The sequence below is a fragment of the Vipera ursinii genome (assembly GCF_947247035.1).
Source record: "Vipera ursinii genome assembly, chromosome: 4".
Taxonomy (NCBI): Eukaryota; Metazoa; Chordata; class Lepidosauria; order Squamata; family Viperidae; genus Vipera; species Vipera ursinii.
In genome coordinates, this window is record NC_139514.1 from 17,264,241 (window position 1) to 17,291,215 (window position 26,975).

Sequence of the window (26,975 nt, forward strand, 5' to 3'; positions counted from 1 at the left end):
TTCATGTCTTCCTCTAAAAAGATTCTCAGAGCTAACAAAAAATAATAAAGCTATGTTTGCCTTTAGATTTATAATTTAAAAGACATAACAGGGATTGGGAAGAGAGAAGGAAAATTGTGATTCTGACCTTGTGTGTAATTCTGAAACAGGTCTAGCTGAGGGTCAGTGTAGTCCCATATTACATTTTCAGTCTGATGTTTCCAGAAACTGGACTTAAGGGTTTGTTTGTTTATTTATTTAGCATATGGCATATACATGGACTAGCAATATAAATTAACATTTCAACTAGATTAGTGGAACCCAATAAAATATAAATGTCAAAAAGATCTATGTTCAAATATCAATGTCTAGGCCAGGGGTGTCAAACTGCTGGCCTGCAGGCCAGACACATCATCCAGAATGCGTGCCCACCCCATTGCTGGCAATGGCAAAACCATCCTGATACGTTGCGCGACATCACGTGATGTTGAGAGTTTGACATGTCTGGTCTAGGCCATCTAACTATTGAACCACAGCACTGTTTATATTTAAAAAAATCAGATACTGGAGTGGTACATGTTCTTAAAGGGACGTGGTGGCTCAGTGGGTTAGGACGCTGAGCTTGTCGATCAGAAGGTCGGCAGTTTGGTGGGTCAAATCCCGAATGCCGCGTAACAGAGTGAGCGCCTGTTACTCGTCCCAGCTTCTGCCAACCTAGCAGTTCGAAAATACGTAAAAATGCAAGTAGAAAAATAGGGACCACTACGGTGGGAAGGTAACAGCGTTCCGTGCGCCTTTGGCATCCAGTCATGCCAGCCACATGACCACAGAGACGTCCTCGGACAAGCGCTGGCTCTTTGGGTTTGAAATGGAGATGAGCACCGGCCCCTAGAATTGGAAACGACTAGCACGCATGTGCGGGGTAACCTTTACCTTTACCTATATGTTCTTAGCTTACAGCTGGTCATGATGTGATCTACAGTTTGACATGGGACCCCACAGTCACACTGAGAGGAGGATACTATGCTCCATTTATGCAGAGAGTCCTGGCAGACACCATGTGAGGTGCTAATCCTGTTCAGTGCTGACGTGGTAGTTCAAAGCCTGACACCTTTTTGTGGGGTCATTTATATGTCTTCCTATAACTGGGCATTCAGCTACCCATTTGGTTTTCCACTTGCAGACGTTGCGCAAGTGCCAGTAGGGCCTTCCTGGATTTGAGTCTTCCTGCTGACAAATGAGGAAGGTTGGCATGCATACCGGTAGGAGCGAGTTGTTCATAATTTTTCTGTATTCTCTCACTTGTGCATCTTGCCTTCGTAAAGCTGGCAGTGCTCTATGGCTCAGAAGCCAGCAAGTTGGAATGGTTTTAATACATCCTCATGGTGTCATTGAGCATGGTATCCAACTTACTAGCATGACATCTGTTAAGCCATGCATAGGGACACAATATTCTGCTGCAGAGTAGATCAACCCTAAGGCTGATGACTTGAGGGTGGCAGCTGAAGCTTCCCATTTAGTTCCGCATAATTTCTGTAGTATGTTGCTGCAAGTATTTATTTTTGGCACTGTATTCTCTAGGTGTTTCTTTTAGGAGAGAGTCCAGTCCAATGTTACTCCAGGGTACTTTGGATGGGGATCATAGGAGAGTAAGCTGTTGTTTAAGTAGGTATTTCTGCGTTTCGTATGCTAGTTTGTTGTTAAGATGGAAGCACATAGTTGCTGGTGCTAGGAGTGAGCCTGCGGTCAGCGAAGAATTTTCCCAAGGTTTTAAGATCTTTGGATAGGAGTCACCTCCATGTGTTTTTCTTGTTATAATTTAAGGGTTATAATCCTTCCTTAGCATACAACCTGGGGGAAAAAGAGACATTGAAAGTGAAGCCTTTATTGCCCATTGGCAGATTTTTTTTTCTAAGTCATCTAAACTACTGACTTTCAGTTCCTTTTGTGGCAGTGAGTTCACGAATAAATATGCATTATGTAAAAAGAAAATTACCCTTTGTCTCCATTATATTGCAGATTCTTGGACGATCCCAGGTTCTAGTCTAGAAGAACGGAAGAAGCAAACTATTTCAAGCCATATTTTTTATTATCTTCACATTTTATGTAGCATTTGTGCTGGTATGACAATCTTTTTGAAATACAAGTAGAATATTCTAGGGCTTGAGACTTGGCCTTTGAAGGTGAAAAATTTGCTTCCAGGCAAATAGGATTAGTATGTAGAAACTGTCAGAACCTCTTTAAAACAGCTGCATCTTTAATCCAGATGGATTATCTTAAGGGGCTGCCAGTGCTTTGAAACACCTTCTCCCCTTAAATCTGAAGAATGGTACAGCCTGATGATAATCTTATAGAAAATTCATTTCTATAAAAACATTATGAGTGGCAAGTTTAATTTCAGGCTCTTCCTGGCAGTTCCTAACACTGCCTTTTTCATTGAGTTGACATTTTCAGTAAGTGTTCATCTATGTTCTTCCCTAAATCCATTTCCTCAGTAATCACAGCTAATTCAGACTCAAACATCACGTATATTTTCTTAGAATTCCCTTGGCTTCATTTTTCATCATTTATTCACATTTATTCTCACTTGCCATTTTAGTAATCAATCCCTAATTACGGCTTTTAATAAGTTACTGCGCTCTGTAAGTATACCAAATGCAGTAAAACAGTTCCAAGCTACTTACTAAACCAAAGTGACATTTCTAATGAGTTTTTAAAAAATGAGAAATAGATAAATATGACTCTCATTCATACTTCAAATGGATGATGGTGCCCTTCAGTTTTGCTTCTCCATTTATTTCCTTTATTGATCAATACTTTTACCTAGGAGTAAGTCCCATCAAATTCAGGAAGGCTAATTATACTAACATAGGATTGCAGTGTTATCCCCTTTTCAGATGGGGTAAAAGGGAAGGAACATTCAGCACAGCACAGGCTGTCATCTTAACTATCAGTTTGATTTCATATCAAGCATTCTGGATATTTACAGTCTCTTTATTCCTATAAGCAAATTAAGAAGGCCAATAGCTTTGTAGTTTTCACTGTCTTTTCATGTATGCTTAGTAACCATACATGTCCATCACACAATTCTCTTCCCTGGTCAGCAACATTACAAAAGTTCGCACAAAGCAGAAAAGGAATAAGAAATAGTAAATCAAAGGAAGCAAATCATAAGATAAGGAAATATAAAAGGAAACACTGCTACATTTATTTTATACCAAACCATTCACGTGCTTTCATATACTTGCAAGTCATCCTTGCCTCCATAAACCTTTTTATAAACTGTCATTTAATATTTAAACTGTATTTGTTTGAATACTTTACCATGTTTCCCTGAAAATAAAGACCGGTCTTATTTTTTATTTTATTTTTTTGCCTCCAAAAGAGGCACTAGGTCTTTTTTTTTTTGAGGGGGGGTTATTTTCTACTCACCTCGCAGCAGCAGCACCAACAGCCCTGCAGCCTCCTAGCCGGCCTGCTTCTTCTGCGACCAAAGGAGCAGCTTCATTCTGCAGCTGAGAATGGAACTCCATAGCTTGGTTCTCAGCTTGTAGAGAGCTTTCGGAAAGGCCTCTGGCTGCGAAATGCAGGCTGGGGGGAGGCTGCAGAAGAAGTGGGCCAGCGAGGAGAGGCAGATGACGGTTCATGGGAGGTCTGGTAAGTGGTGTGGGGCGCATGGGGCAGCGCCATCACCCCCACTCCTACCCTAGCTTGATTTTTAGGCATGCACCTCGCCCCAAAACTAGGGCTTATTTTTGGGGTAGGGCTTATATTAGGCCCACCCCCAAAATCAAGCTAGGGCTTAATTTCAGGGTAGGCCTTACTTTCGGGGAAACACAGTACATCCATTAAGTTCAGCATAACTTTGATATGACTATAAATAACTTCAATTATTTATATTCATATAAATCATCCTGTAATTCAAGTCTCCTCACTTTATCATGCACTTTCTCTAAATCAGTAGATATACAATTATTTATTTTTATTTATATATTTATTTGTATCCTGCCTTTATTTGTTTTTATGAATAAGATGGTCAACATATTCAACACACCTTCTTCCTCCTGTTTTCCCCATACCAGCAACCCTGTGAGGAGGGTTGGGCTGAGAGAGATTGACTGGCCCCAGGTCACCCAGCCAGTTTTTCATGGTTAAGAAGTAGAACTCACAGTCTCCCACTTTCCAGCCTTGTGCCTTAATTGTTAGACCTAACTGGTTCCTTAACTTCTTTTCTCATGTTCACACATTTATACAGCCCTACCTGGCATAAAGCCATTCTGCTGTCCCCTCTTAAATCCTTTCACTTAAAATTCTGCCTCAAGAAATTAATTCATCTCTAGCTGTTGCATTCACAGTTGCTACCTTTTTCTTTGTTTGGGGATAATGGCAGTCACCAGCCAGAGATACCATCTTTATGAGGCACATGTTAAATAAGTCATTTAGTCACTTCATAAGTGAACCATATTCATATTTTAACATTTGTCCAGTTACATTATCTACACTTGCAGTCTTATCCTTTTTCAATATTCTCAAAGCATTTGTAAATCCTTTTATATACATTCTTTTTGGACACTAAAATTAATAGGATTCATTTCAGTTCCACTCTTTGATATACCATGATCATTCCCATGCAGATCTCTAAAATTCTCCATCCAGCTTGCCCTTTCTTCAGGTTCATCATAAATCATTTTGTCACTTTTACTTTTAATCCCATTCACTCTCTTGCTATAAGAGATTTTTTCTCTCTTTTTTTCTTCTAGTATGAAATGTTCTATGCTCAGCCTAGAAACTTTGCCGCCATCTTTTTCTGTCTGCACATTACAGAGAATTTCTCTCTCTTCCTCTTTGCAGCAATTATTCTCATACAGGCATGTTTTCTTATCTGACCAAACCATCTCCAGACTATTGAGGTTTAAAGAAAATTTGATATGACACAGAGGGAAAGACAAAATATCCTGAGTACTTTAGACAATTGCTGGATTTTGCCCATGCCTGTTTCTGGTATGCATTTTACAGATAGTCCTTGACTTACGACCATAATGGAGATTGCCCATTATAGTCGTAAGTCGTGATGGGCATAAAACAGGTCACCCATGTGATCAGCCCAATTTTACAATCTTTTTTGTAGCAGTCATTAAGCAAAACCTGCAGTCATTAAGCAAACCAATTTTTTGCTATGGGCTAGTCTTGCCAAAACCAGGAAGTAAATGCCAGTTTTCAACAAAAACAGTCATAAAATGTGGTCACATGAGTGTGGGACACTGCAAAAGGCCATAAATGTGGACCAGTTGCTGAGCATGGTAATATGGTGGGGTGCATCAGAATTTCCACAACAGATTATATGTAATCCCAGGGAGTCCATCATAACTTCAAATGGTCACTAAGTTGAGGATCCCCTATAGTTCATTCATAATTGAACATATACCTTACCTGCACCAGAATCACTCTCCAATGTCAGACTAATTTCATTCATTTCTGTTTTTTCTTCTTTCTCTTAGTTTCACCATCTCTCTCTCTCTCTCTCTCTCTCTCTCTCTCTCTCTCTCTCTCTCTCTCTCTCTCTCTCTCTCTCATTAAATGATGTTCATCATTTTCACATCTTAATTATTAGGGGAGGTCTTATGTGTAATACATATTAAAAATGAGTAGAGTGTCAATCATACCCTAATAACTGCCATCTTGACATTTTTTACTGTAACTTGTGGACGCTTGCCTCCAAAAGTGGTGAATGGTCCAACACTGGAAGTTTTTAAGAAGAGACTGGACAGCCATTTGTCTGAAATGGTATAGGGTTTCCTGCCCGAGCAGGGGGTTGGACTAGATGACCTCCAAGGTCCCTTCCAACTTTATTATTATTATTATTATTATTATTATTATTATTATTATTATTATTATTATTATTATTATTATTAATAATTGTTGTTGTTGTTGCTGTTGTTGTTGTTGTTGTTGTTGCTGTTGTTATTTCATCAAGTTGCTATCTTCCATATGCCATGATGTCAGCAGATGTGTGACATTATGGTCAACCAGAACTATGTTTTAGTAAAATGTAAAAGATAGATAGATAGATAGATAGATAGATAGATAGATAGATAGATAGATAGATAGATAACCTTTATTGTCATTTTTACTGTGGGCGCAATGGCACACTTTAAAAATGAAATTTAGTTGCTTTCTCTCAAAGTGTACACATACATAACACATATTTAAACATACTATATACAACATATATATAGACCTACATCCTTACATATAAGTAACATATAAATATTAATCACTGTCCATCTTGAATACATAACAGAAGGAGGAAGCTTGAGAGTTCACAAGGTTAATACTGTATGGAACAAAATTGTGACTGAGTCTGAATGTTCTGCTTTGGATACCACAGATACCACAGATACCACAGTTGGTTACCAAACTCAGTCCTACCTTCTGCCACATGCAACATTCTCTGCTAAGGCAGTTTTGGCATATTTTGTCCAATACTAACATAGTGCAATGGAAATCCAATTTTAAATCATGCCATTAATCTCCAATTGAGAAGACTCTGCAAATCAACATAGGTTGCCTATCTCCTATCCCACCAATCAGGAGGTGTACTGATACAACCTCAGGATTCATGCTTCATTTAAAAGACCTTAAATTAATTCCCAAGGTCATGAATAATGTATATCCCATACTTATTGATTGGAAAAGGAGATGGATTTCATTTTTTGTTAAAGATCTAAAGACAAAGTTTGTTGTACCAGTTGTGACTTGCAGCAAAGGAGTGCCATCTAGTGGTATTGCCAATTATTTTATTATGCTGCTAGTTTTTAAACAAGATACTGAGCTTTTTGCCTCATTAAAATATGTTGTGAGCTGGAGATTTCAGCTGGTTTTCTTTTTTAAAAAAATGTACCATCATAATTGCCTTCAGAGTTAATGAATATGTGAATAATCTGAAAAATAGAGTTTATGTGGAGTATTTTTAAATGAAGCAGAAACTATAATGCACAAATAGACATTATGTCAGTGTGGGAAACTATTTTATTTTATTTTATTATTTTAGTATTATTTGCTTTAATGTGTTGTGAGCCACAAATGTTATTTCATGTATCTAGACAAATTAAAGAGAAATAGATACTCTGCAGACCTTGACCAGGTTTAAATATTTTTTTTTAAAAAAAGTATTCTCATTAAATTGTTCAGCTATTTCTTTATATAGTATTTGAATGATGATCACACAGATTTTAACAGGGAAACATGATGGTTTAATAATTTCACTACAGCTTGTTAGTTAATTCAGACTTTCCCCAGTTAACTAACTGCCAAACATGGTTATTTATGGCCTGAATACAGAGTTGCTTAAATTGTCTCAATTTCACATCATTATTTCAATGTTTTTTATTTTTGTGACTTCACTGCCTATCTGTATATAGAGATGGAAGTGTGATCATTTAGTGGGAGGAATGCTTTTATTCTTAGTAATCTTGTAGGACAGGTCTGAAATTTCAGGAAGTGGATTCGGGCTAGATAGCACAATGTTTTTCCTGGCAGTAATTGGTGTCAGCAAATGAAGTAGGTTGCCTTATGAACTGACAAAGGCTAAAGCCTTCTGGACACCCATTTGAGCAGGAAGTTGGAATAGCTGACCATGAAGATGGAACATACAACACAGAGTAATAAAGTTGAAAGGGACCTCAGAGATCTTCTAGTACAACCCCCTGCTCAAGCAGGAGACCCTATGCCTTTTCAGATAGGTTCTGAAGGCAAGCTGGTTGATTGCTTTCTCCTTGGTTCTAGGTTGTTTCTCTCCTTGGTTAGTTTCCATCTGTTGTTTCTCGTCTTGCTTTTTGGTGCTTTGGAAAATAGTTTGACCCCCTTGTCTTTATAAAGGTAAAGGTAAAGGTAAAGGTTCCCCCGCACATGCGTACTAGTCATTTCCAACTCTAGGGGCCGGTGCTCATCTCCGTTTCAAAGCCGAAGAGCCAGCGCTTGTCCGAGGACATCTCCGTGGTCATGTGGCTGGCATGACTAGACGCCAAAGGCGCACGGAACGCTGTTACCTTCCCACCGTAGTGGTCCCTATTTTTCTACTTGCATTTTTACGTGCTTTCGAACTGCTAGGTTGGCAGAAGCTGGGATGAGTAACAGGTGCTCACTCTGCTACGCGGCACTTGAGATTTGACCCGCCAAACTGCCGACCTTCTGATCGACAAGCTCAGCGTCCTAACTCACTGAGCCACCGCATCCCTTTATAAGAGCCCCTCAAATATTGGAACACTGCTATCATGTCTCTCCTAGTCCTTCTTTTCATTGAACTAGACCAGGGGTAGGCAACCTCGGCTCTTTTATGACTCATGGACTTCAACTCCCAGAATTCCTGAGTCACAGCTGACTCAGGAATTCTGGGAGTTGAAGTCCATGAGTCATAAAAGAGCCGAGGTTGCCTACCCCTGAACTAGACATACCCAATTCCGGTAACCGTTCTTCCGTATATTTTAGCGTCCACCTCCTTAATTATTATTATAGTTTTCAACTCTGTGATTCTAAGGAAAGAATGTAAACTATTAAATCAATCTCAAACTTCTTTATTTAGTAACTGTTTCTTTCATCTTCAGCACAGTTTCTTTTTCTCAAGTCTACTGCCAATGACATATTTTTAAAGAACTTAGGGCATTTAACAATTTCACTTATTTCAAGCTTTGTGCTACTCACTTGTAAACTCTACTTTTGCAACCATAAACCTTCATCCATTTTATTTTTTAAGAGCTTTGATGTTCTATATTGTTCTTATTAGCTTCCTTATTATTTAGTATTATGTTTTAATATAATACTAATAAAAAGGGGGAAAAATGTGTCCCCCCCTTTTTTTTAAAAAAAAAAGCCTGTTAGAACTAGAAAATTGGAAGGAAAAAAATTACATTTGGCAACATGCATTCAAAACTCAGTAGCATAGTAACACTGTCTTTAAAGTACATGGACAGTTGTTGCATTTGGTAACTTTCCTGCAAAACCTGCTAAACGAAGAAATAGTTTTTTTGCATTTGACAGCATGAAAGTTCATTAGCACAGAAACACCCTCTATAATAGACTCAAAAAGTACATCCTCTTTGGCAAAAATATTGCACTATAACCAACCATTCCTTATTTTATTTTAAGCTTGGGACTAAACTCCACGATACAGGGAAATTTTCTGATTTCCGAATATTTGAAATGGCCATTCTATATCTCAGGATACTTTTTCAGCATTGGAGAGTAATACAGTAATACATGATTTACATGAGGTCACGATGTCACTATGATTTTAATCATGCAATCCTGAGTGTGTTTTCTCCTCCCTCAAGGATGAGAGTAAGGGCTAACTGATCTTGCTATTTAGAGCTTCACCCTGAGCTTGACAATAAATCTCTCTCTAGGAATGCAAGTACACACATGAGTTTAACTGCAGAAGATTCAAGGACAAAGCTCACACAAATAAGTTGCTTTTACTGAAGGCATGAAAAGAACTCTTACAACAGTGAGGATCAGCTGTGGCAGAATCTCACCAGTTTAAATGTCAGCTCTGGGATTTAAATCTATTATCAGTTCCTCCAAACTACTTGGCAACTGAGATTTTACTGCCTGGGTCTTAGCCTTGACTTTTGAAAGCATCTGCACAGTATTTTGATAACAGAGTTGCTTAGTCTCAGACTCCTCGTGTTTATGGAGATTCTCAGCCATTTCAGGCCATGATTATCTCAAAGGTGCTTTTTCAAAAGACAACTGGACTAGCTTTGTGGTGCAGTTGGAACAATCTTGAACTGAACACACTCAAAACTGTAGAAATAAAAGTAGATTTTAGGAGAATCCCTCCTGTTCTACCACCTCTTGCAATACTAGACAATACAGTATGAACTGTGGAGACCTTCAAGTTTCTAGGTTCTATAATATCTCAAGACTTAAAATGGACACCTAATGTCAAAAATGTCATCAAAAAAGCACAACAAAGCAGATTCTTCCTGGGCCAACTCAGAAAGCTCAGGCTGCCCAAATAGCTGCTGATACACTTTTTTTATTGAAAAGTTTTACAGTACATTTTAAGTATACTCCATCCCCCCCTCCCCCACCGACTTCCCAGAGCTGAAAGCAGGGTATTGCCTCTAACAAGCTTAAACTAAAATATGGTAACCAACTATGAATACACTTTAAATCCTATCGCACTTTAACTCCCCTTATACATAGATAAATAATAGTACATCTTATAATTCTAATATTCATTCATATGCTAGGTGTAATTTTTTAGTCCCATATTTGTTCTGAATATATTCAATCCATCTTCTCCATTCCGAAATATATCTCTGTTGTGATTGTTCTTTCAGGTATGCTGGAATTTTTGCCATTTCTGCCAAGTTTGAAACTTTTAAAGTCCACTCTTCTATAGTAGGCAGTTCCTCCTTCTTCCAATATTGCGAAACCAAAAGTCTTGCTGCCGTTATTAAATTCAACATCAATTTAGTTTCTATAACTGTACAATCAGTAATAATACCCAATAAAAATAACTGTGGGGTAAACCTTATCTTTTTCTTAAATATCTTCTGCATATTCCACCAAATTTTAATCCAAAAAACTTTAACTTTTTTACAAGTCCACCACATATGATAATAGGTTGCATCCTCACAACCACACCTCCAGCATTTAGGCTGATAATTTGGATACATACATGCTATTTTTTTAAGATCTAAGTGCCACCTATAAAACACTTTATAAAAATTCTCTCTTAAATTTTGACCCTGAGTAAATTTTACATTTCTGACCCAAATTTTTTCCCAAACATCCATCATTATTGGCTCTTGAATATTCTGGGCCCATTTCATCATACAATCTTTCACAAGTTCCGTTTCTGAATCTATTTCTATCAATATCCTTCTTATATGCGCTTGACTTTGATCTTTAATTTGTTTTACAAAATTTTCATCTGTTGTTGTAATACCAATGCTGCTGATACACTTCTACGAAGGAATTATGGAGTCTGTCATTTGCACCTCTATAACTGTCTGGTTTGGCACTGCAACCAAACAAGGCAGACACAGGCTTCAACGGATAGTTAGAACTTCAGAATTATTATTATTATTATTATTTGCTACCAGCCTGCCTTCCATTGTGGACTTGTATACTGCACAAGCCAGAAAGAGGGCTGTGAAAATATCTACAGACCCCTCACATCCTGGACATAAACTGTTTCAACTTCTTCCCTCAAGATGACACTATAGGGCATTGCACGCCAAAACAACTAGACAGTTTTTCCCCTGCATGCCATTACTCTGCTAAACAACTAATTGCCACAACACTATCAAACTTCCTAGTAGGGCTGTATTACTATTATCCTTCTCATCTTTCCTGTTACCTATTACCTTATCTTCTTATGACTTTGTTGCTTTTAGATTACAGTTTATATTAATTGTTTTATTTAGTATCTTAGTATGATTTATGTTGATTGCTTATTTAGTATCCTATGACTATCTTATGATTTATGATGAATGTATTTTATGATTATGATCATGATTTATCTCTTGTTGCTTGTATGTACACTGAGAGCTTATGCACCAGAGATAAATTCCTTGTATGTCCAAACACACTTGGCCAATAAGGAATTCTATTCTATTCTATTCTATTCTGTTCTGTTCTGTTCTGTTCTGTTCTGTTCTGTTCTGTTTCCAAAGATGTTTCACTTCTCATCCAAGAAGGTTCTTCATTTCTGAATGAATGGTGGGAGGGGAGAGAATGGAAGGATTTATAAAAAGAATATTAATCCTTCCATTCTCCACCACCACCATTTAGTCAGAACTGAAAAGGTTTTGGGGGGAGAAGCAAAATGTCTTCCTCAAGGAAAAAACAAAGTTCTGTTGCCTTTTGGAAAAGCACCTCAAAGTCCTTATTTCTGACTTTGTCTGCTTCAGACTGTACATTAGGCCTGAAACATTTTAAGCCCAGTTTTATATTGCTGCTATATACTTCAGACAGCAATATCTCTAGAGCCTGATGGTTGAATATGTCATCCTGTTGCTAAACAAAGCAATTCCACTGGCTTTTTCATTGCCCTGTGATAAAACATAGTAATAGGGTTCATTGATCCAAGCCTTAGGACAGTCCGTTTTGTTCCAATTTTCCCAAGCAAAGGTTTTTGTATCTCCCTGGGGAAAAAACACATTTGAAAGTGCAGTTTCTTTGAAAAGCTAGAAACACATTCAGAAAAATCAGAACTTTCTTGTAAGTGCAATTTATCCTTGCTTATTCCATCCAGAAACTGATTTCATCATCAAAAAATCTCTCCATTTTAAACCATTATGTTACCCTGTGAAACTTTTGCCATGTTTAAGAAGATGCATTCTCAGCTACTCAGCTGAGAATTTATGCCCATCTGTTGTTCAATTTCTCGATTTCCTGGCAGAAAATCACTGTTTTCAGATCCATTTCCAAAGCTCATCAAACTAAAGTTAATTGTCCTGTAAATCTGTTCTCCTAGAATGTGGTCTTCTGATCCTTCAGAATACTTATTCCTTTGTAAGTCATTTCCATAAATAATTTGCTAACACCTAGGAATTAATCCCTACCTTTCTGCCTCAATTTATCTACACACAGAATTATCAGCAATTACCTAGGTGACCTTTTGTTTCAACTACATTTGCAAGGGCATAATGGAAATGTTATTCACTCATTTTGCATTGAAAAATGTAAGTAGAAGTTAATATTGAGATATGTAGATTGATCCCTTTGATCCCTTACTGTGGATTTTAAAAACGTCTCCCTAAATTAAAATATTTCTATTAAGAAACAGATTTTTTATTGAAAACTTTATTGTGCAGATTTGCATTTGTGTTCTTTCTATAAGACAAATTTTTATAAAGATTATCTCTTCTTCCCTAATTCACTTGCCAAAAATTAGGTTAGGAAATGCTTTACTAAAGTACATTTGTCCAAAGAAAACTGGGTGAATAAGTAGAGTTTCAGCCAGTCCTGCTGGTCAGCTTAACACCACTTCATAAAAACCAATCCCAGCCTTTGCTGCCTACAATGACTAGATAAGGAGGGAGATAAAAGACACCAACTTTGGAAATAAAATTCTGAGCATGGCTGCAAAGAAGAGTTGATGACTTAGGAGCAGTGGTGGAATTCAGCCAGTTCGCACCACTTCGGCAGAACCAGTAGCTAATTTTTTGCTGCCCCAGCCCAGAATGGACTTCCAGAAGTGGCATCCACACAGAAAACTAGTTGTTCACATATTTGAATCCCACCACTGATTAGGAGTTGGCCATTTATTTATGTATTCCCATTTTAGCCCATATTGATTTCAGGGAGTAGGCGTGAGCTTAAATGGACTCCAGAAGATGGTAGAGGACAGCAAAGCCTGGAGGAACGTTGTTCATTGGGTCGCGATGGGTCGGACACGACTTCGCAACTAACAACAACAACCATTTTCAATGTTAATATTAAAAATTCACTTACTTTCTCATTTTTTGCACCGTAGTGGAGGAGATGGGGGGTTAGAAAGGTAGCTAGGAAGATTAAAAAAATTGTGTAAGAGCAACTTACACAGAAAGTTGTGACATGTATGTCAGAAAAAGAATGCCTCTGCATTGGAGTGAAAAAGGTTTTAGGGTGAAGGTTATCTTTAATGAGCTTAAGAGATGAACATCTGCCTGTGTTGGTCCTGTGTAGCCTCACAGAATTCTTAATAGTTTATTCAACTATTGACAATAAGAAATAAATTATTCTGACATGTTATGAATACTAATATACCAGTTTGCTATTGATTGAAATGCCAGAGAGGTACAGTGATTAAGAGAAAAAGCTATGAATTTTGAAGACATAACTCTTAATTCAGATTTCAAAACTGTTACTCCCATATTTCCACCTTCCCACCTCCATCACTATCACTACCATTGGCAGAATGATGATGTTGAAAATATTGGCCAACTTTGTTAATCTGTTGTGTTTGTAACAATCATTTACAGTAGGAATTATTGCAGTGTTTTAAATTTTAAAAAAGTTGTTCTTGATCACGTGAATCACATGAAGTATTAGTACCACTTTAAAAAAACCTTAGTAAGGCCACGTCTGGAATACTACATCCAGATTTGGTCACCACATTACAAAAAAGATGTTGAGACTTTGGAAAATTTGCAGAGAAGAGCAACTAAGATGATTAAATGCCTGGAGACTAAAACATATGAAGAACAGTTGCAGGACTTGGGTATGGCCAGTCTAGAGAAAAGAAGGACTTTAGGGGGACATGATAGCAGTATTTCAGCATTTGAGGGGCTACCACAAAGAAAAGGGGGTCAATTTATTTTCCAAAGCACCAGAAGGCAAAACAAGAAACAACAGGTGGGAAATAAGGAGAAAAGCAACCTGGAATTAAGGAGAAACTTCCTAACAGTGAGGACAATTAATCATTGGAACAGCTTGCCTTCAGAAGTTGTGAGTGCTTCATCACTGCAGGTTTTTAAGAAGAGACTGGACAGCCACTTGTCTGAAATGGTACAGGATCTCCTGCTTGAGCAGGGGGTTGGAATAGAAGACCTCCAAGGTCCCCTCCAGCTCTATTGTGACTGATCTTCTCTAAATGATATTTACGATCTATCTCCGATAGTGCACCAAGATCAAGACAGAAGTACTGGTTTTTGGTACCAATTCCTACTTTAGGTGTCCACTTGTAGAGACAGATAATCAGGATAGATTGTTCAGATATTTAAATCTTGGCAGGAGGTTACAGAATCTCGAAGTGAATGTAGGAACACTTTTCTTAGAACTGGGTTGTGAAAAGCAGAAATCAAAAAGAGCACAATATCATGGGAAAAATTTTCTTTGTGTTTTCTGATACATTTTTCATATACTCTGCATAACTCCATGTTTTTGTGATAGTTGTAATTCTTTGTTGTGCTTCTACATTTGATACAAACTGCGCATCGTCCAATGTGGCATGCCCTGCTGATTTCCTTCTACTCATAGAATCTCTAGAACCCGTTCTATCACAAATTATTTTTCTAAAGACACACTTCAGTGCTACTGCAGCTGTACTGAACATTTGCCAGTGCTTGGAAAAATCATCTTTTTTCTTCTTCTTCCCTGCTTAGAGACTCTTAAAATATTTTATGGATGGTTTTGTGGGAGATTTATCCTTGCTTCAGGTGATGCATAGAAATTTCATCTCTTAGAAATTTATATTGCTGGGTCTTTTTTGCTGCAATATTGGCACTTCAGTCCCATTTTTTTTTAATTTGTTAGACCCTTCCGCACTACTTTACATTTAACAGTGTCAGGAATTATGTTGCTAGATTTTTCTGAGCTACATTTTGGGGCTGCTAACATTTCATTATCATACTATGTAAGCATCACCGCAGAAGATGGAGAAACCCATGCTATTTTTCCTTCTCATCTCTGGCTTGTTACAGAATTCTATCACAGACCTCTCCATATCATAATCATTATTTATTACGAGGAGCTGTAGCTTTCAGAAAAAGTTTATCTTAAACACGGGCAAAGAGGCAAAGTTAAATGAGAAAAATGTTTCACACTACCAAGGGAACGCACTATTTTGAGCAAGATATGAACACTTGACTTAAAGAGATATTCATCTTGATTTGCTTCTGTATTTAAAAGATGCATACATCGTTATAAAAACATACACCCTCAGGGCAGTCTACCACCAATATCTTTTTAAAAGAAGCCTTTTAAAAAGTAAATGATGGAATTTATTAGAAAGGAAAAGCCAAATCATTCAATTCAATTTCCTTTCCATTGCAAGATTTACACTGTAAATTCTGCTTCTTCTCAAAGAGCGTGGGGAATATGACTACCAACTCTTGATCTGCAAAGTGTTGTACAGCTGCCACATGGCAGCACAGAGATAGAGAACTCTAATTTGTTTTTACTATCTAGTGGTTGTCTGCAGTTTTATCAGCCCCCTATTTGTGGGGATTTTTTAAATTCACTGAATTACAGAATCACAGAACTCAAAGTGATCCAAAGGTCATAATGTACTTCAGTTATCTGCTTAGTGCAAGATACGTTAAAATCTTTTGACAAGAGATTATCCAGCCTCTGTTTGAAGATTTCCAGTGAATGAGAATATACCAATTCATAAGGCTTCCATGTAAGAAATATTCTGATATTATTCTTGAAAATATGTAACCTGATTTTACTTCTCTGCCCTTCAGTCCATTGGTTCTGTCCCTGTCCTTCCACAACAGTATAGAAGCACTTCTCCATCTGACAAGCCTTTAGATGATTGGAGATTATTGTTTTATCTTCCCTCAACCTTCCATTTGGCAAGCTAAATTTACCCAATTCCTCTGACCGTTCCTTACAAGACTTGATTTCCAGTCCACTCACCATCTTGGTAGCTCTCCTTTGACCTTGCTCTAGGACAATAATGTATAGAAATGGATGCAATATTCTAAGTGAGGCCTGATTAATGCAGAGTTAAATAGGATAATTGCTTCCTAAAGAGCCGTGGGTGGCGCAGTGGTTAGAATGCAGTACTGCAGGCTACTTCTGCTGAGTGCTGGCTGCCTGCAGTTTGGCAGTTCAATTCTCAGCTTTCCATCCTTCTGAGGTCAGTAAAATGAGGAGCCAGATTGTTGGGGGCAATATGCTGACTCTGTTTAGAGAAGGGTGTAAAGCACTTCACCACTGTGAAGTGGTATATAACTGTGAAGTGCTATTGCTATTTCCCCTGATATGGATTGTATGTGTCACTTAATGAAACTGAAAATAGCATTTAACTTTTAAACTATTTCACTATTGCTCCTGTTCAACTTGTTTTGTATTAAATATTCAGGTCCTCTGTCTATATCCCATTATCAGGTCTCCACATCCTTTATTTTTGACTTTTGTTTTCTCCCAGATACAGGAGAAATGCATTTCTCGATGTTGCACTCTGTCCTGTTCATTTTAGTCAATTGCTCCATTACTCGGATTGAATCTTTCCTTTGTCCTCTAAAGCAGGGATCCCCAACCCCCAGTCCATGAATTTATGGTGCCAGCAACTGGCTGCACAAACAAGCAAAACCCCATCTGCTGGATGAAGGCAGCACACAAGACCACACCCCCTCAGAGAAAAACCTCTCTCCACATAACTGGTCCCTGATGCCCAAAAGGTTGGGGACCTCTGTTCTAAAGTGTTAGCCACTCCTCAGCCCCATTATCTATAAGAACGTTGATCAACACAAGGCCTGGGACTAAGCCTCATTCCATCTCATTTGATATTGCTTTCTAGGCAGATGTGAAACCAGTCTTCAGTACTCAAGACTGGGAGAGACCATTTAGCCAAATATATCCATCTTTTTATCATCTACCCTGCAACTTATAATTTTATTAATGAGGCACTCTGTTGAATGCTTTGTTGAAGTTAGGGGATATACCAACAGCATTTTCCCAATCTCTCTCTCTCTCTGTGTGGTTGTGGGTATGAGAGAGAGAGAGAGACAAGGTAGTTTAAAAAGCCAAGTGCGTATTCTCATATTTTCATATCCATTATTTAAGCATTCAAATGTTTAAACTATCTTTGATGAAGGTGTACAATAATGTCAACATATTATAAGTAATATAATAACTATTCCTTTGAATAGTATACCATTCATTGCTTTCTCTTTTCTACCCTATTTTTCTACAGATTGTGAGTGTTGGAAAACATGTAAAAGGCTACCATTACATTCTTGCAAATCTGGTAAGAATCCCTTTTTATAGTTAATTTCATACCAAGCTAGTTAAATGGTAATTAACCACAGAAAAGGAAAATCTGGTGTTGATTCAGTGATGAAAATTGAAAACTCATAGTTAATTTTGAGCTGAAATTCCTGGCTTCATGTGATGTAGCGCTAATACATTAAAACCATGTTTTGATTTGTTTCTGTTTAGCTTTCCTCCCTGAAACTTGTCTCTTTATCACTAGTCCGTGTGAGCATATCTCAAGGAAAGGCCATGCAACACAATCCTTCCATCTAGTGATGATGGTGGAGATACGCAAGATAGCAAAGAGTGTTGTGATGCAATTTCCACACCCTCCTCCCTTTGTACCTGCATAGTCCATGTTCAAAAGGAACAGGATTTGCATTATACTGGTCCATCAACTCTCCTGCTGATTTTGATATGAGTGTAGGAGATGACCAGGTTGAGCCCGAGGGATGCATCTTCAGTCATGAGTCCCTGAGCATCCACAAGAGATCACCTTCCATGCCTTCTTAATTCCCACTTATTTCCCTTGGCCCCTAGTAGCTCAGATTCTTGTAGAGCTTAAGCTTGCAATAAATCTTTATACTCATTCGAACTGCCTGAAACTCCTGATTTCCCCAGCGATTGACAATGAGTTCTCTGAATGAATGAATGAATGAATATGTGTTTGTTGATATAACATCTACTAGGTTTTATGTAAATTATATACCACCTTGAATATATCTGTATAAATGTTACACAAGTGCAATCCCATTAATTTTAATTATAACAATAAACTGTCCTGATCTACCATAACAAAATATAGCATCCCATAACAGATAAGAGAAAAGGGGGAAACAATCTTTCTATTTCTTTACAGAAATGGCAACTTTTCCTGCAAAAAGCAAACGTGAATATTTTACAATTAGTTGCTACAGTTATATATGTAATTTATATACCATATTTCATTTTAAGAAACCAAATTTCAAAAATTTAGAAGTTAAATGAAAGCAATAAAAAGTAAATCATTGAACTTATTCTCAAGCTGACTTAACTAAATAAGTATTAAATAAAGGTGATACAATAAACAAATAAATAAATAGAAAATAAATAAATAGAAATAAATAACTAGAAAACATACTATTCTACAGTTTCCCAAGAACGTATCTGCATAATAATTAATGAAAAAACCTGTTCTCTGATTTTTTATCCACTTTTATATTTTTAAAGCTTCTTTTATACATGGATGAACTACTCCCTATATCAACATAATGTATGATTGTAAAATAAAAATGATGTGATCAGTAACGAGAATATCAGTAATACATTTTGAAATGATCCAATTACTGACAATGTTAATATTTTATATATGATGCATTTTTAAATGTGATACTAAGAATTAAAAAGTTATTGTCAATTTATTGATAGATGCCAAAATCATTGCATCTCGCTGTGGGCAAGTTTCTCTCTCCTCTTTATCATACTGCTTCTAAAAAAATAATAAGATACTTTGCAGTAATGTTGACATTGTTCATGCAATGTTAACTTGTCTATGCAAATCAGATTAATAAAGAAAAGTTTGTAAAAAAGGTTAGTAATTATTTTCTGCAGCTATTAGTGTAAGATATGGTGTACATTGTTATTTTTTTTCCTCTGTGAACTCATTTTCAAGTATTTATACTTAATTAGGTAGTTCTAGTATAATAATTTTATTTTTATATGTTTGTGTTTGTATTGGCAATTGCAATACTGCTGGGCTGGAATGAGACTGCTTGCAATGGAAAAAGTCAATTATTGAGTATCTGACAGAGCCAAAATCTCTGTGTCCATACTAAGCAAGAACGAACAATTTGTTTTTCATCCTTCGGGTAGTTTGCTTCACTCCCATTAAAACCAGGATACTAGCCTACAGCAAGAAATTGATGTACACTAGGCAGTTTGTGACAAGTGTATGGGACAAGGGCTGAACACCATATTTTGTCCCATTTTCAAGCCTGAGAATTCCAAGATCAGGGGAAAAAATGCCCCAAAAGTTTTTGCAGTGATTATGCGAGAATATATGAATACTATACAAACTTTTCTCTCCATCCTTAGAGGAGAGATCTAAGAAAGATCTCATGGCCTCAGGGATGCCTTTAAGGGAAAAATAGAAGCAATGAAACTGGTTATTTTTCAATAGTCTGTGTTAAATATGAGTCAGTGTGGAGCCAGCTCTAGAATTATATCAGTGAACAATTATACAAGGTATATATAAATAAATGCATTATGTTGTGTTAGAAAATAGAACAATTGTATTCATTTTAAACACACCTGAAGATCAGATTAAAAGAGTTGAATAATAAAATATAACTTTTTAACTTAACTGTTGTAATGACTAAATACCAGTGAAAAAGTTTTAATGACATGCTGTATTAAAATACAATATGATGGAAATTTATTTCTCATAGGGATTCAAAGATATTTCCCTGGAGAGATTTATGCACGGAGGAGCCAACATCACAGGGTTTCAGTTAATGGACTTCAATACACCTATGGTTTCTAAACTCATGCAACGGTGGAAGAAACTGGACCAGAGAGAATACCCAGGATCAGAAACTCCTCCTAAGGTTCTATTCTACATTAAAATCTGAAATACCGTAACCTTTCATATAACTTGACTTAATACAAACATAAGTAATTGCCTAATATTGTGAAGATCTGTTGACTTTTATGTGTTAATCAGGTTCCCCTACCCATTCTACTTAATCTTCATACTTTGTTTTTCCCCAGCCTGGTGCTTTTATCCCACTGTTGACCAAGCTGAGAGAATTGAGATAAATATAATTTTGGTGGTAATATTAGTCTTAGTTCTTCTGTTTGTAGATGTGATGGAGTTTAGTCAAGGATGTCTTTGATAATCATTCTAAGGCTTGTTACAGGGACTGATACATTCCATTCCATTCCATATCCAGAATGATCTCATTCTTCACTTGGAGGTTGAATAAGAAACAAATTATCATGTTGCATAGGTGGGTAGTGAAATGTCTACAAGCAAATAACCAAGCTTAGGGCTTAGTTTAGAGAGCACCAAGGACTCCACAGTTCAACCCTGAACTACAGATATTCCCTCTGTTGTCCTTTTTGAGATTGAGTGAAACAACTCTTTCCAGTTATGGTGAAACTTATTTAATATTCATTAGTGAACTGAGTTTAAAAGAGCTTTGCTATTGTATATATTGTTCCATATGGGCCATTTAATTAAGAATTCCCAAATATCTTATTTCTTTATAATTATTCTGATTTTTTACTTTATCCATTCATAGTTGGTTGTTATGCAACTTCTATTAGTTTTGTTATGTTCAAAATCAACTATTGCAACTTTGAGGGGTTTTCTGCTTTCACGGACAGGTCATAAAGTCATATTATTGGCTTTGCCTTCTTGAAAAGATTGACTCTTTCTTCTTAGATCCAATCTTATCTGACCAAAAGTACATTTTATGGGAAGTCCAACTTTCCATTTTATTCTAGTCCTTTTGTAATTTCTGAAGTAACTTTTTGCAGCCTTTTAAGCAACATAACTACAGAATTAAACTTCATATTAATGTCCTATTAATGTTAATGTGGTGTTCTTATCATCCTACTGCTAAGCTTGTAAGCCGCCCTGAGTCTTCGGAGAAGGGCGGGATATAAATGGAATTAAAATAAAATAAAATAAATAAATCCTTGTTTACTAAGAAATCTTTCTCAGCTTGCTGAACTAATGCTTGTCAATTGAGGAATCAAAGGTTTAATAGATTTATTTTTGAACATAATTGTAATAATTGACTTACAATTTTTTCATCTGATTAGTATACCTCTGCTCTGACTTATGACGGAGTACTTGTGATGGCTGAGACTTTCCGAAATCTTCGAAAGCAGAAAATAGATATTTCTCGAAGAGGAAATGCTGGGGATTGTCTTGCAAATCCAGCTGCACCATGGAGCCAAGGAATTGACATGGAGAGAACACTGAAACAGGTGTGGTTCTTGTAAGATTTACATCTGCTTGATTTATGTGGCAGCTGCTATGTTGGAAATTATCAGAAACATTTAAACTGCCAAACAGTTATTGTATTACTGTGTTATAATGAATTAATGGATGAAATCAATTTATTTAACTGTCTATATCAGGGGACTCAAACTGCCGACCCGCAGACTGGATGCGTCACAGGGAAGCTGCACCCACCCCATTGCCAGCAATGGAAAAATACTCCCGATACATCACATGATGTCACGTGACATTGCGAGTTTGACATGTCTGGTCTATATATTAGAAGGAAGTCTGGTTTGAGAACAAAATTAAAACACAATATGATTGCAATATAAAAGATCATTTAAAACAATAATCCACGTTGAAACCATGATAAAATTCATATTCATCCACCAAAGACCTGGTGCAGCTCCATCAACATCCTGGTCCCAGAGCCTGTGGGAAAAGCCAGGTCTCCATCACTTGGTTGAGACAACAGGGGGGAAGAGGCTGTTCCATAAGACAAGTGATAGGACACAGAAAGCATGCTTCTGAGGTTTTCTCCCCCCCCCAGCCAACATTGTTTCACTAAGGGGTCATGGAGGATAATACCCTGCCAGATTTACTACAGTGGGCAGAAACAATTGGGGATAGGCAATGTTGCAAGTAATTGGGTCCCATGCCATGTAGGGCTTTAAAAGTGTCCACCAACACCTTAAATTTTACCCAGAAGCTGATGAGAGCTAGTTCTGCTCTTGGAGCAGTGGCATTACATGGATATATTTCGTTTACTGACCTTTTGAAGTTACAATGGCACTGAAAAAAGTGAATTATGACAATTTTACACACAACTGTTGCGGTATCCCCCTGGTCCCATGATCAATCTTCACATGTTTGGCAACTGACTCATATTTATGACAATTGCAGGATCATGTGATCGCCTTTTGTGACCTTCTGACAAGCAAAGTCAATGGGGAAGCCAGAGTCACTTAACAACCATATTACTAAATTAACAACTGCATTGTTATTCATTTAACAACTGTGGCAAGGTCATAAAATAGGGCAAAATTCACTTAGCAAATGTCTCACTTAGCACCAGAAATTTTGGGCTCAATTGAGGTCATAAGTTGAGGACAACCTGTATTTATGTATTCTATAATATACAGTACTTAGTTTTTTTTCAATTGTTATATCATTTGCCCTTAGACCAATGAGTTAATGAACATTCACAATTGAAAATGGAAAATAAACAGCTGAAAGACATTTTGGGTTCAAGGACAATTGTTATCTCTTGGTCAGTCACACACCAAGGTTGTTCATTAACAATTTTTAAGAAACTCAGACTAATGGTGCTCTTCTTCGCCTTGTATAAATGTGTGTGTGTGTATGTGTGTATGTTCTGAAATATGCAACTACCTAAGGAAATTTGGCAACAAAAGCTATTCATGACCTGTTATGGAAAGCAGTTGGGCCATTTTGTTGTTGTTTTCATCTCCTGTGTTTTTAAAGCTAGGAGATAAGCAACCTGAACAGAGGTAGGTAGCAAACAAATTTAATAAATAAAATAAATAAATACATTTTCACCACTGATACAAACAGAATGAAATGGGGGGGGGCTGGCAGCTCCAATGGATAAAACAACAATGCAGCACAAACTCCAATCCTTTCATGAATGAATCAATGCTGCTTTTTTCATTTTGACAAAAGGGTCAGTTCTTCCAGCTGCCCCAGTTCATTTTGCATTCGTCATTCAGATGAAATTTCCTGGAGTGCAAAGAATGTTAGTTCTGGAAGATTCATTCTAAGCTATAGTAATCCACTGTGTGATTGTTCCAGTTATATTTTCTCAGCCCAAACCTATTTGAGGAGTTCTCATGAGAGAAAATCTGAATGGGACTGATTTGTATATCTCCTTGAACTTCTCAAGGAAGTAGGGAATATAAATTTAAATAAAAAGATAGGATAACATTTTGTTGGAGTGGACAATATTAATCCATTCCATGTTGAATGGAAACCAGGGATTTTTTTCCCAAAGTTATGAGTAAAAAATGATTTATTGTTGAGAGAGATGAATGCAGAAAACATACATGAGATTATTTCACATCACAATGATAGAATAAATTGACAGGTTTATATTTTTATTGAATAATTATTTTATCGTTTTCAGTGCTGCATGTCAAATGCATTTCTGCCACCCTGAAGATCTGTTTAACTTTTGTGATAACTCACAATTCTAAATAATCTCTATTTTTTCTGCCTTAGTATATCATTTAAGAATTAAATAAAACAGAGGAATTTTTCAACTGACAGAGATCTCCATATTCTGATGAATATAGAGACTTAAACATTTCCAAATCCAGACTGAGGGTTTTTTAGGCTTTCTTAGAATAGGTTAGGTCAAGAAAAAGAAAAAAAAACCTGAAGAGACTGTAAAAAATTCATTTTCTTGAGAAATTTTTTGTGTTGTTTTTTTGTCCCTCCTGTTTTACAATGTTGGGCAGTATGATGCAGCAATCAAATACTGTATTGTCAAATATTGTAGACCAGAGATCTCCAACCTTTTGGGCACCAGGGACTGGTTACATGGAGAGAGGTTTTTCCGTGAACCGGAGGGGGCGTGGTTTTGTGTGCTGCTTGCATCCCCGCGAATGGCGCTTTGCTTGTTTGTGTGGACCGGTCGCTGGCATGCCGCGGCCTGGTACTGGTCCACAGACCGGAGGTTGGGGACCCCTGTTGTAGACAACTGAGTGCTGCAGAACAATGAGATGGTGATCCCCTTGTGTTAAAAAAAACAAATATTTGGGTATTTGGCACTTTTCACTTTAGCCTTTATTTACATACAGGAACTGCTAAGGAATGGTGTCAGAAATTTGCTATTGAATTTTCATCCTGAGACATTATGAAGGTGATTTTAAAAATTGAATTGGCTACATATAATCCATGGACTGTGCACTGACTATCCTTCACTTAAACATTTCCAGGACAGAAAACATGATACAGACCTGGCATTTACATCTGCTGCTTTGGATTCAGTCTAAACTCAAGACTCCAGAGTGGGATGGGGTGGGATGGACATGCTCTTATAAAGATTTGTTGAAGAAAAAATGTTAAGCACCAAAAGTACACAGAGATTGCTAAGCTCTTCTTTCATTTTATTAAAACTTTGGAGAGAATCTAGGGGTAGAAAAATGAATCTTGGTAAACAATTAACATGTCCCTTAATCAACAATCCTGTAGACAAGTTTTACTTCTATACAACATCTTCTAATGAATAAGCACTTTATCACTAATCCATATTTTAATTTGATTTTCAATTTGAAGGTTCGAATACAGGGACTGACTGGAAATGTTCAATTTGACCACTACGGCCGCAGAGTCAACTATTCGATGGATGTATTTGAGCTGAAGAGCACTGGTCCTCGAAAGGTATGTTCTCATTGTATATTATTTGTTTCATCCATATGTGTCTGCATGTCTAAAGAAATTGTCACTAAAACTCAATTTACCTAATAAATCGAATTATGTTTGCAGTACCCACCATTTTTTAATAATACTCTGTTATTAGAATATAAGCATGCAATATTTCATATGACAAGGCACGGCATCTTTTTCTGTCATAAGAGCAAACTTCTTTGGTTGCTGGGCTTTCTGTTTTCATAATAAGGGTGAAAAAAAGCAAGGTTTGAGTTAGGAATACAAAGAAAAATTAAGGAACCTGGAAGTAAAATAGATGGTTAGCTTGTTCTCATTACATAAACACTTTAGGACAATTCAAATGTTTCAATGAACTGATTTTCTTTCTTTCTTTATTTTTTAATAAGAGGTTTCAGAACAAGAGATCTGGAATATTAAGAGTATTTGCTCTCTCGTTTCATTTGTAATTAGAGTCCAATAAGAGGTGACAGACGTAATATGCTCATGGAGATTACTTTGTTTATTTGTATCTCACCTTTAAAAAAGCTCAAGGCAGTGAACATATCCAACACATCTCCCTCCTCCTATTTTCCCCACAACAACCCTGTGAGGTTGGTTGGATGGAGAGAGAGTGTTTGGGCCCCAGCTGATTTCATGTCTAAGACAGGACTAGAATTCAGAACTTCTAACTAGAGACTCAACCACTAGACCAGGGGTGTCAAACTCAATTTCATTGAGGGCCACATCAGCATTGTGGTTGCCCTCGGGGGGCCGGGTGCATATGGCCAGGGTGGGCGTGGCCTCCTGGGTGGGCGCAGGTGGAGTGCGTATGGCCTACTGGGTGGGCATGGCCAGCTCTACATCATTGGCATCAAGGGTGCCTATGGGGGCCTGGGCAGGAGTGGGACAGATCTGGGGGTCTCTGGAAGAAGGAGGGTCTCTGGGCCAGGGCCAAGGCAGTGGGGACCGTTCCCTCACTGTTTCCAGGATGGCTTCAGGGGCCACATGAAAGCACTTCGCGGTCGGATCTGGCCCCCGGGCCTTGTGTTTGACATGACTGCACTAGACCAATTTGCAGTTTTCTGAAACACAAGAAACTGAGTTTCCTCTTATTTTTCAAATATGTTCTATACTTGTGACTTAAAATATAGTAATCCCTTTTCATTTGGTTATATACTTTGTTGATGGTTGCCTGATGTGAAAGTTGAAGTCAAACATCAACCATCTAGAAGCTGTGTCCTCCAAAGCCTGATGCTTCATTTCTGACATCAATGTTCTTGTACAAGGATAGGTCATCAGAAAAAAAAGTTATAGACTTTTAATTTTAGTGCCAAGAAATATCCTTGCTTCCAATGGTTTATGAACTATGATTTATGGTTCCTTCAGCAATTTCAATTTAGGACATTCCTTTTCTTCTCATGCATCAGAACATTTAAGGGCAGGAGAAAAGGCACGCATTTTTATCACCTAACTTTTTAATATCTTTAAAAAAACATTCACAGTGGTTGATGTTTCATTTCTGCAATTAAATTCCTAATCTGTCTGCCCAGTTTACATCATCCTATTTTTCATACGCCAAGTGATGTTTGATTGTTTCATTTCTCCCTTTTGGAACATTGCATAGGAGAAGAGGGCTTATTTTTTTTACCTGTGTGAAAATCAGAAGAAAACATTATCACTTTGTACAAGTTTTATTAATTTTTTTTTAATTTTACATTCAGATATTTCTGAAGCAATATGGTGGTTGGGTACAAAAGTAAACAATTGCAAATAACAAATTATTTGTAAATAGCTCAAGTTGCATCAACAAAGATTCCCTCTCTGATTCCCTTAGTTATGACATAATCAAATTAATCGAATTAATGCATTTCTAATTGTGACATAATCAATTAGAAGAATTTTCAGTATATTTTCACTT

At 37.1% G+C, this 26,975-nt stretch overlaps 1 protein-coding gene across 3 annotated transcripts in view; it reads left to right on the forward strand.

Annotated features, from left to right (window-relative positions):
• Positions 1 to 26,975, forward strand: part of GRIA4 (glutamate ionotropic receptor AMPA type subunit 4) — a gene marked incomplete at both ends in the record, with an annotated part of 276,963 nt that overhangs the window by 176,187 nt on the left and 73,801 nt on the right. For all 3 annotated transcript variants that reach the window (XM_083362410.1, XM_083362409.1, XM_083362411.1), the window contains 4 exons: positions 17,618 to 17,671; positions 20,103 to 20,261; positions 21,484 to 21,651; positions 24,965 to 25,069. In XM_083362410.1, the coding sequence (XP_083218536.1) occupies positions 17,618 to 17,671; positions 20,103 to 20,261; positions 21,484 to 21,651; positions 24,965 to 25,069 (486 nt within the window). The remainder of the gene's footprint in view (positions 1 to 17,617; positions 17,672 to 20,102; positions 20,262 to 21,483; positions 21,652 to 24,964; positions 25,070 to 26,975) is intronic.